We start from the raw sequence: 12,371 nt of genomic DNA on the forward strand, positions 1-12,371 counted from the left end.
ATGCATATAATCAAAACCTAAGTGTGTGTCACTTAAAACATGATAAAAGCATGACTTAATTTAATGATATAGTGCAAAAGAGATGAGCTTTAACCAGAATATATTTTACAGCCCCTATCTATCCACTGTCTGAACCACATTTAATTTACTTATATTGCCAGAGTTGATAGTACTACATTTTCCCACAGAAAAATGTCAATAGTAAAATAGATCATTTTTGACCCTGTCAGGAAAATACAATTTTCACATGGCCTACAGACTGAAATGAACAACACAAAAAACAAAAGATATTAACAATCAGGTACTTTAGTCAGCCATTTAAAAGGGCACCACACAGTCAAGTACATTGCCTACTTGAAAGCCAACATGTGAAAACGCACAATGTCTGTACCACTGATGTCCAGTGTCACTCCAGACACTCGAGTGTCACTTGAGCTTTTCTTTAAGAAAATCAATACAATCCAGGCAGGGTGAAGGCAAGGCCACTTAACACCATGTCTCCATTTATAACAGCTGAAAATTAACATAAAATTAAACTAATTGGCCAAGGTAAAAAATATTAAGGGAAAAAAACAAAATGTTCACTTCACTTAACTAAATGTGTGGTCACTCGAGTCATCAGTTTATACAGAAACTTTTCAGCAATTTGCCGAAAATTAAATCGATACCAGTGTCACTCAGATGAGATACTATAAATAATTACAAAGGTCTGAACCCAAATCCTCCCAAACCAAAAAAAGCTAAATTTAGGTGTGTTGAATCAATTCCTGAAACTGGAATTTCTCTGCCACAAACCATTTCCGTGAGATATCAGATTCAATGATAATTGCCCCTTTTGAAAAAAAACATGCTGTTTTTAAATTATGTTTGTTTTATGACAAAAGTATTTTTCATGGTCAGAATATTATTTGAAGTACATTTTGAGATGAAAAATAATTTCCTACTTGTTAGTTGCAGTGGAAACAACACAAAATCGGGTATTTGCTACACATCTTTTACTGCCAATTTAATCAGCAGCATTTTTTTTCTCTACAAACTGTAAAGTTTATTTAAGTCAAACATACTTTTTAAACCTGAAGCATGCACAACATTTATATAATTACTCAAGGTGAACAATATAAAGCATACTCTGCTACTCCCCTTCTCGAACTGCAACTTTATCGTGGTGGAGGGGTTTGTGTGTCCCAATGATCCTAGGAGCTCTGTTGTCCAGGCCTTTATGCCCCTGGTAGGGCCACCCAAGGCAAACTGGTCCTAGGTGAGGGATGAGACAAAAAGCGGTTCAACAAACCTCCTATGAAGAACAAAAAATTTGGACTGCCAAGACCTCCTCAATCCCACTAATATGCCTTCCAGAGCCAGCAGAGCCTGGGGACTCGGAGGTGGACTCCCCCATTTCTGGGACTGAGGTCACCGAGGTGGTCAAAAAAACTCCTTGGTGGCAGGGCCCCGGGGATGAGATACGCCCGGAGTTCCTTAAGGCTCTGGATGTTATAGGACTGTCTTGGTTGACACGCCTCTGCAACATCGCATGGACATTGGGGACAGTGCCTCTGGATTGGCAGACTGGGGTGGTGGTCGCCCTCCTTAAGTAGGGGGACTGGAGGGTGTGTTCCAACTACAGAGGGATCACACTTCTCAGCCTCCCTGGAAAAGTCTATTTGGGGGTCCTGGAGAGGAGGGTCCATCAGATAGTCGAACCTTGGATTCAGGAGGAACAGTGTGGTTTTCATCCTGGTCGCGGAACAGTGGACCAGCTCTACACCCTTAGCAGGGTCCTGGAGGGTGCATGGGAGTTTTCGAACCAGTCTACATTTGTTTTGTGGACTTGGAAAAAGCGTTCGACCGTGTCCCTTGGGGAATCCCGTGGGGGTTACTGCCCCCCCTGATAAGGGCTATTCGGTCCCTGTACAACTGGTGTCAGAGCTTGGTCTGCATTGCCGGCAGTAAGTCGAACCCATTTTCAGTGAGAATTGGACTCCACTAGGGCTGCCCTTTGTCACCAATTCTGTTCATAATTTTTATGGACAGAATTTCTAGGCACAGCCAGGGTGTTGAAGGGGTCCGGTTTGGTGGACTCAGGATTGGGTCACTGCTTTTTGCAGATGATGTTGTCGTGTTTGCTTCATCAGGCCTTGATCTTCAGTTCTCTCTGGATCGGTTTGCAGCAGACTGGGAAGCGGCTGGGTTGGGAATCAGCACCTCCAAATCCGAGACCATGGTCCTCAGCCGGAAAAGGACGGCGTGCCCTCTCAGGGTTGGGAGCGAGATCCTGCCCCCATTGGAGGAGTACAAATATCTCGGGTCTTGTTCACAAGTGAGAGAAGAATGGAGCGGGAAATTGACAGGCAGATCGGTGAAGCGTCCGCAGTGATGCAGGCTCTGCATCGGTCTGTCGTGGTGAAAAAGGAGCTCAGCCATAAGGCAAAGCACTCAATTTACCAGTCTGTCTATGTTCCTATTCTCACCTATGGTCATGAGCTATGGGTAGTGACCGAAAGAACAAGATCGCAAATACAAGAGGCTGCAATGAGTTTCCTCTGCAGGGTGACTGGGCTTTTCCTTAAAGACAGGGTGAGAAGCTCAGTCATCCGGGAGTTGCTCAGAGTAGAGCCGCTGCTCCTCTGCATCGAGAGGAGTCAGATGAGGTGGCTCGGGCATCTGATCAGGATGCCTCCTGGACGCCTCCCTGGTGAGGTGTTCCGGGTATGTCTAACCGGGAGGAGGCCCCAGGACATGCTGGAGGGACTATGTCTCCCGGCTGGCCTGGAAATGCCTCGGGATTCCCCCGAAAGGGCTAGAAGAAGTGGGCGGGGAGAGGGAAGTCTGGGCAACTCTGCTCAAGCTACTGCCCCCACTACCTGATCTTGGATAAGCGGAAGAGGATGGATGGATAGATGGATGGATACTCCGCTAATCTGATACACTAACTAAAGAAGACACATGCCTATGAATGAAGTTTAACAACTCTAGTGAGAATATGCATCAATAAAAGCTTTGAACACTGACATATGGCAATGAAATTCTAGAAAGAGACACAATAGAATAGTATTTCATGTAAAAAGAGTGTTTCATTGAAGAATCATTCATTATTGCACATAGTGATGATTTTCGCACAGCTGGAATACTGAATTAATATATATATATATATATCTCCCAGAATTGGTGATAGTTTCTCATCTTTTACTGTCGGCTGCAATCTTATTTGATGTACAATCAACTGAAAGCCACAACAAATCGCAACTCATTCCTCAAACAATCCTCTCACTTGCTGGGAAAAGAGTGTTTGTAGTAACATGGCAAAGAGTTCAGTGGCAGTAATTAGTGACTATATTAGTGGTTTCACTATTTCTTTGAAAGAAAAAGAACTGGTACCTACATGAGATAAAACAGCATATACATGGTCATTAATGGAAGATTGCCTAATGTGCCATACTGCTGGATAAGGCAGCTACACAATACAGTTAAAAATACAGTGCATAAAAGAAATACATTGCGTCTTTGTATACATAAAGCCACTCTTTATTTTATCTTAGTCCTTAGCCCGAAACCCATAAATTTCTTTTCACTATCATCTACATGAAGCAAGTTACTAAGTGAATTTGCTTGCAGGACCTACATTAATAATTTATATACATACTAGTCTCGTTCTGAACATCTACTAAGTACAAAAAAATAGTGTCATCAGATTTTTTTTGAAGAAGAAAACTGTAGAAGTATTTCAGCACAGTGCTAAAGCAGATAGAATCCCAAGATTTTAATTGCAGTTTCAACATATACCCATCTAATTATTGTAGGCGATCGGGGCCACAGGCGCTATTGACTCATAATACACTACGCACAAGTTCCCAGATTTTTCAACCTTAAAAATGAAAGCCAAAGTTCCCAGAAATACAGTAATTTATATATAAAATAACATTCTCAAACACTAGGAGTCCAATTTAAAGTAGCTGGGAGCCATTGTCTCTTCCTCCAGCATTGGGTGCAAAGAAAAAAAAACAAGCAATGATGTAGTACCAGTCCATCAAAACTATCATTTATACAGTATAACACTTTTTCTAATAAATCTCCACATATTATTTTAAACTGTTCTTTTCTATACATATTATACAAAAGTAAACATCCTTTATAACAAACACTTTAACCCTTTCCAAAAAAGATCCATCACTGCCTGTGGTAGGCAAGGAAAGAGATAACACTACAAAAGAAAACCAGGGTTTTTAGTGCATTCTTCCAAAATAATAAAAATGATAATAATGATAAAAAAGGACTACAGATAGAAATAACAATTGGCACAGATGAGCAGAACCTCATGTAGCAATGACACATTTATCAGTTATACAAACAACTTAATGAACTTGATAGAGGCCAATTCAAATGTTTTGTGAAGCCTAAAAATACTATGGCACCTAAACCCTGAGTGATAATGAGATATTGCTTATGATTTCTGAGTTATAACGGGACTGTCATGTGTACTGGGAAGAATCCCTCAGATTAAGAGGAACACCACCAGTGAAACTGGTACCCTTCATTGATCGCTATAAAACTTGTGCAATGCCTCAGATTATGGGCCAAAGGCTTGCAGAGGTGTGACTCAATTCATAGCCTTCAGCCTATATGAGCATATAATAAATGTAGCTGAAGGCAAAACCACTTTAGCCTCTGCTCTAGTGGAAAGAACTTTTGTGAACTAGCAGTGTGGCTATCTTAAAAGCAAACAAAAAAGGTTCCCTGTTTTCAATTCCCTGCAAAAAACAACTCTCAACTGGCAAATAATTAAAAAAAAAACCAAACTTGAAAAATGTATGTGTTAGAAAAAGGTATGGCAGATAGTTTCACACAGCATAAATTTATACTTGTAGTCTTCACTGTTGTAATTACAGCTAACATCAGTAAACAGTGAGGTGGGCTTAAGTATCATTATAAGTCACTAGTTTACAGCTTGCAGAGAAACTAAATGACACTAAAGAGTATTTACTTCAAACCACATCAAAGATCTGGAAAGCCAAAAAAAGGCTCTTTAATCTCTGACATAGAGCAAAGCAAGTTACCAAGTTCCTTAGGTGCACAAAGCTTTATCAGCTTCAGTATGCAACTCCTTAAAATGGTAATGAAGGGGTTTTTCATGGACATAACATAAAACGACTTAACAAGCAAATGTCCAAATAGTCAGATGCTTAAATAAAAGTAAAAAGAACAGCGATACCTTTTTATATTCAGCAAAGCCCAAGGGACTCCTGTTGGTGTGTTGAAGGCCGGCAAGAGCTTTTCTCCTAGTTCCACCGCTTTTTTCCTGAATACCTAGTGAAGAACAATATAATCACAGATGAGTACTTCAGCAGTGGGCATTTTTAACAGATCAGGTCTATTTTTACATGTGGATATTACCTTATTGCACTAAAATCCATTGTCAAAAATAACATATTTTGTACACCAAATACCAAGATTGCTTATGTTTTGACAATTAAGTTTTGAGTGAAATGTTTGCATAAGTAAACAGATACAGAAGAAGCAAAATAAAGTCATGGTTACTCATTTTGGAAGAATATAAAGAGATTTTTAACAAATAATTGGATGCCTAAGTTTCCTGTATTACATCTAAAGTACAAAATAAATATGACAAATGCATTTAGGACAAAAATATTTTTTCTGTCACTGAAAATATAGCGCAGGGAGAAAGAAAGACTGCTCCCTAACTCCACCAGTGAATACATTTAACACAAGTACACTTTGTCTAAGCTCTCAAGTTTATACATATTACAAAAGCTTCCTTGCTGGAAAACAATCTGTTTCAGATGCATAGGAGTAAGCCTGTAAGCCAACCAACTCCTTACCTACTGTCTGTCTATCTTAAAAATGTTTACATTATGAAGAAACAGAATTTCTGCCTTAAAATTATAATCTGCTTCATTTGCAAAAACATACAAATCAAATTTCACTAAAATCAACAAAATGAAAAAAGATTACTTCATAAAATGTCATAAAAAAGATTGGGCTCTGTCTCAGCTGTTTCTTAGTGGACAGTAAAAGCAAATCTGATCTGAAGGTGTTCAATAGATACATTTACACAACTGCAAATTCTGAATTCTTAAAACAGCTTTATTTTTCTTCACTTTGTATTTATTTTTATTTTAAACATGTTGGAATGGTCACGTGTCATATCAAACAGTAAGGAATGGCACTGGCTACTAGCCCTGAAGAAGTTACTAGAAAAGAGTACTTGTACTTGGATGAAATCCAGATGCATTTAATACATGATGCAATATAATTAATTGAAAGCTCTTTACATACAAGTAGTATAAGCTGAGGTAGGTATTAAGTGTTGATGTCTTTTATTATTTTGCTTTCCTGCATTTTAATATAACCTACTCGTGTATTCACTACAGAGGTTGCCATTACTGTCTCCTTAATGTTGCCCACTTTTTTCAGATATCCAGGATTCAAAAGCACCAGTGCTTGCTCAGTTGCTTACTAGTATGAACCGTTTAGAAACAAATATTAAAAAATAACCCTACTTTACACACAAGCATACGTCAACAGATTATTTCTGGTATGTGACCATTTTACTGCTTGTAAGAGAAATCATGCAAATGAGAATGGAAGTGTTTTGAGATTAAATAGTTATTTGTATAAAGGTTAAAGTACCAAGTGACAACAGCGCATACTAGTTATTTACTGCTTGCATTTTTTGATTATACTGAAAGCCTTGAACTATCTTGTTATCATTATAAAATAGTGCTCTATTACAGATGGTAAAATTATGAGGTTGACTGGTATGCAAGTGAATGAAATACAATTTGACAACTATGAAGATATTTGTATTTTTGGAAATTTTCTAGTGTGTAAAACTAAAATAATAAATGAAACCAAAATTAAAAACTAACTAAAAAAGAATGAAAAACAAACTAGAAAATAGTGAAAAACTAAAACTAAATAAAAACTCAAACTAATAAAAATGATGAAAAACTACATTAAAAATCAAACTAAAAAGTACTATAAAACTAGAAAACCCCTGGCTTAATCTCAAACCTGAAGGAAGTGTGGAGAACTTCCTATGTACTTCCTAGGACAGACCCAGAGTATTAAAACCACTGAATCCATCTGTACAGATCTGTTTCAGTATTTATAACAGTGAAAGGAGCCTGTACACAAAACATTAACATATCTTAAATGATAAAAAATAATCTAAAATTGAATTTATCATAAATCAGACGTTCCACAAGCTATAACACAAAAAATTATGGTTATTGTAATTTGTTCCAAGCCAATACTGAACCTACTGTAGATGGACTGGAAAACTAGCACAAGTAAATGTGAAAGTTGATAAAATGTAGAAGATGAAACTGCATTCCACAAGTTGGGGAATGATATGTGGGTGCTTGTATGGGAGTTGGGCAGAGCAAGCTACCTAATTTGTGAGAACAGTTTAAGTGTATACTGTGATACCTACACTGTAATTGTTTGATTTTAGCTTGTTGTGTTTATTTATTGATGTTTACTAAACAAGAGACAGTAGTCTTGTAAAAGAGCTTAGAGCAAGTGTTGTAAGGTAATTAAAAAGAATAACATTAATGCAGCATGTCACAATAAAAAAATAAACTCTTTATATTTGGTATAAAAGTATTCAGGGTATGTAAATCAGTTTGAAAAATTGTAAATCGCTGTGAGGTATTTGCACTTAAGATACATGCACATAAATTTCTTAACAGACTCTATTATTGCTTTACATATAATTCAGGCACCACTGTAAAAATGTATATGCAATTTGCTATGTATCAGGTAAACAGGAAAATTATTCTTACACTATTACCATAATTATTACACCACTTGCACAATATTATACACATTTGTACAATATTATATAAATTAGCTCACGTATCTCTGTATTAATCCATTACAGAACTCACAAAACTTGTACAAAAACAGGAAGAATTTGCAAACTGTATATATACAGTAACTAAGAAGGGAATCATACCCAGGTCATTGGAGATGTTAAAATACCAGAACTAAAAACAGAGCCTTAATTCACTTATTGACTTTTGGATTTCACAAATGTGTATGTATTTATTTATTTATTTTTTTTAAGTAAATTGGCTTTGTAACAGTTCTTAAATTATTCTCTTCAAACTGAGAAAAAATGTACTGAATTTCGTGAATGGTAAACTATACACCACAGCAATATTATATTGATATTTGTGTGCTTTTTAAAACTAATTATATAGAAAATCTGTTGAACAAAATAAAAATAAAAATGTAAAAATGTGATTAAAAATAGTTCTTGTCAGGACCCTGCTTCCAGCCTTAGATTTCTTTTTCAGATCATTCTTATAGGAACTCCATAAAATATATTTTGTATTCATGAATGTTGATTAAACCCATAATGAATATCTTCACAGATGCTGCTTTGTAAAGCAAAAATAGGTTATTTTATGCCCGTGCATCACAGAAACCCTTAAGTAATTGCACTAATCAAATTCATTCAAATGCAAGTGCATCATAAACAATACTACTGTTGAAATTAAAAGTAAAGACAGTGATTGAACATTAGACTGGTTTTGGCTGTTGCAACCAGTGACTTTAACTATTTCCAACCTAGAAAACACATGCATGAAAAAATCAAAACATGCTTGGAAAAAGTATTTTCTCTCTATTCAGAAACATACTTTCTTATGGCCATTGATATATAAAATTTAGCCAATTATTTAAGCTTTAAAAATACTTATATTTAATAAGTAATAAAATATTATTATGTACATTATAGTCCTTTATATCTTGTGATGGGGTATGACAGCAGATAAGGTTTGTCCCCCAAGGTGATGGATGAATGAGGTAATATGAACCAATATATACCAAGGAGAAGGAAAACACTGATTTTAAACTGGGGTAGGTGGAACTTGCTTAACCTGGTAGGGTAGTCCATCTAGGAGAACTAGTGAGGAAGGTAACATGAAAACAACCTTAACTATTTTTTCCAAGAATATGATCGCTATATAAAAGGGAACTGGGGTATGACATTAACAAGTGCTCCGAAATACAACTGAAAGGTATCAGGTCTGGCAGGAGAACAGGTAAGGACTCCCAGGTCATAAATAAGAAGAATCATTGTGAAAGAAAAACAGAACCAATAAAAACAGGAATTTGGAACGTTAGAACATTACTAAAAGCAGGGAAATGAGAAAACTTCAAAAGAGAAATGTAAACAAATTTCAATATCTTGGGGCCGTGTAAAACTTGATGTCAAGGAAATGGAGATTTCGGAAGTGAAGATTAAAAAAATGATAAATGCAGAAAGAGAAGAGCCACAAAGATGAGTGTATGTATTACAGGAGGGTACAGCAGTTAAAAGCAGTATTAAGATAGAGCAATAGGAGTAAAGACGAGCTGAAGCTTAAAGGAGAACCAATCGACATTATTGCTATACAAGTACATACGCCAACAACAGGACAAGAAGTAGAAAAGATACACAACAAGATAGGTTGTATTTTGAAAAACAAAAAGGAAAATACTTAAAAAATTATAATAGGAGATTGGAATGCTATAGTAGGAGAGGGCCAAGAAGGAAAGAAGGTAGGCTCTTTTGGACCAGGAAGAAGGAATGAAAAGGGAGATAGGCTAGTTGATTTCTGTACAGGACATAAATTAATGGATGCCAATACATGGTTTAAGCATCAAAAAAGAAGATACACATGGAAAAAGCTTAGAGACACAGGAAGAGTTCAGATTAACTACATTTTGGTAGGATATTGTTATTTAAATAGTATATAGAATGCTTGTACTCTATCAGGAGCAGAGGCAGATATGGACCATAATCTAGTCGTAATAAAGGTTTGATTAACACTCAAGAAAATTAAAGTAAATAAAAACTGGAGAGAAGGGACCTGGAGAAGCTGAAAGAAGAAATGCCGGAGAAATTCCAGTCAGAGGGTGATAAATACCTGAAAGATAAAAGAGTCAACCAAGAGGATAGGTGTGATGAGAAATGGAACTGAATAAAAACAACAATTACAAGTGGATCGAATGACATATGTAAAATTAAGAGGAATAAATTAAGAAACTATGTATGACAGAGGATGTGATAAGAGATGGATGAAAGAAAAAATGGAGGAACTGTAGAAAAGAATAAGGTGTGAGGAATCCTAAGTGAGCAAAAAATAAACTGACAACAATCACAGATTAAACAATAAATGATGGGATGAACAGTACAAAATACTTCATTAAGCAATTAGCAATAAGATGCAATATAATAGTACAACAATAAAAATCAAGAGGCACTAACACAACCATACAAAGTGAAGGACGGATGGAAAGAATATAATGGGGAACTGTTTGATCCTCCTTAATAAAAGGATATGTGTCTGTCATAAAAAATTGTACAAGAAAATTTATCAAAACGAAGAATAGTCAAAGTAATTCAGAGAAGCAGTGTCAATACCAATACTAAAAAGACAAATGCAACAAATTGTGAAGAGTATAGAACAATAACCTTATCATCACATGCATCAAAATGATAAGGTAATGTTAAAGTTGTTAGCAAGAAGATTAGAAACAATGGCAGAAAGCTATATGGTGGATGCTATCGAAGTACTGAGGATGCTGAGTGAAAGAAGTCTATAGTATAATACAGTATGTCTGTTTTGTGGATCTGGATAAAGCATTTTAACAAGTAAATTGGGTAAAACTGCTAGGAATATTGAAAGACATAGGAGCAGATTGCAGGACAGAAGACTAATTAGGAACCGATACATGAACCAATCAGCACGAAACCTGCATCTACCAATACTGTATTTAAAATAGTTTCTTCCCAAGGAACAAATGTTGATGCCCTCGGTTTCTACTAGCACAAATGCGTTCATTTTCGAGTGCTAAATGGTGCTCTATCTAATTATTCTTTGTTTGACTCAGCTTCTTCCTAATAAAAAAAAAAAATTGTTACTTTAAACTATTTAACTCTACAACACCAGTTGTTTACTTATGGACTTGCAGCTTTCAGGTACCACTTTTTTTTTTTGCTTCACGGACACTAGTTTTGAATACAAGTAACAAAAATAAGTAACTTTCCAAAAGCCTGCCCAAATCGCTCAACTATTTTTGCTCCTGTGAGTGAGAAAGAAAAAAAAAAACCTAAAGGGAATAAGCATTAAAATTTTCTGCAAAGTTCCTTAGCAGCAACCAAAAATAAAAGCCTTTAGGAGTAAAATATGCATTTTAATTAAGGCTCAGCACAAAAATGTTCAGCAGTTCTTCCAATTCAACTTGTAACGATGAAATCAGCACATCTCAGTCTCCATTTGTGTATTTGCTTTGGCAAATGGATGGATCTGAAGCCTCTGTTCTTTTATGAAGGCTATTTAAATGGATGAATTAAAAAGCAACTAATCTTGCTGTCATTTCTAATTTGAGGCACTACAAATTAAAATGATTACAATTTATAGATGGTTGGTCACATCATCATACTTTCAAAACACACATAAATCATACATTTTTACTTCTGAAGAAAATTCCATAACAGTATAAAAGTGCGGTAATTGAATCCTTTCCTCTTAAGCTACAAGATTTTCCTCCTTTATTAATTTTAACCAAGGTTTTTAAATAACAGTCGTGATTTCTGCAATGCCACACCTAAATTTAAGCCCTGCGAGGCATTCATCAAAGTGACTTCATCTTTTCTCACTTAAAATAACTGACTGGTATACAGTTTATTTTGAGCACTGGGCTAGACAAATAAACGAGTTTGTGTCTCTGTCTAACATGGACACTAACAGCATATATGTACTCCTTGTAATAAACTGTTCCTGAATATACATACTCAAAACATAGCCATTAAAAGTTGAGCAGCCTGAAGCAAAAATAACAGAACCCACTGATTGTTTAGGCATTTATGTATTATTATTGATTCTGACCTTAATTTCAGATTGCATATTAATAATATTACCAAGACTGCTTTCTTCCATCTGAGAAACATTGCAAGGGTGCGATCTCTTATAATATTTAATGATGCTGAAAAATGAATACATGCATTTGCATTTAGCCAACCAGTTTACTGCAATGCTCTCCTATCAAGACTACCCAAGAAAGATGTGAATCAGCTACAGCTTATCCAGAAAGCAGCAGCAAGAATTTTAACAAAAAAAAAATGACAGCTTGTATTTCCAATATTAGTATCTTTACATTGGCTGCCTGTATTCTTTAGAATTGATTTTAAAACGCATCAACTGGTATACAAGGCTCTACACAATGTTGTCCCTCCCTACATTTCTGAATGCCTGTTTCTTTATCTACCGAATCGCAAACTTAGATCTTTAAATACTGCTTTGCTTGTTATTCCAAGATCTAAGCATAAAAGAGTTGGTGAGGTGGTTTATGTTTTTATG

The 12,371-nt window shown here is 35.9% G+C and overlaps 1 protein-coding gene across 1 annotated transcript in view; it reads right to left on the minus strand.

Annotated features, from left to right (window-relative positions):
- The window catches only part of man1a1 (mannosidase, alpha, class 1A, member 1), a 458,739-nt gene that overhangs the window by 155,519 nt on the left and 290,849 nt on the right, over positions 1-12,371 (minus strand). Inside the window, exon 5 of the mRNA XM_039747655.1 lies at positions 5,207-5,301. Within this exon, the coding sequence (XP_039603589.1) occupies positions 5,207-5,301 (95 nt within the window). The remainder of the gene's footprint in view (positions 1-5,206; positions 5,302-12,371) is intronic.

Source organism: Polypterus senegalus, chromosome 3, assembly GCF_016835505.1.
Source record: "Polypterus senegalus isolate Bchr_013 chromosome 3, ASM1683550v1, whole genome shotgun sequence".
In the NCBI taxonomy this organism is placed as follows: domain Eukaryota; kingdom Metazoa; phylum Chordata; class Cladistia; order Polypteriformes; family Polypteridae; genus Polypterus; species Polypterus senegalus.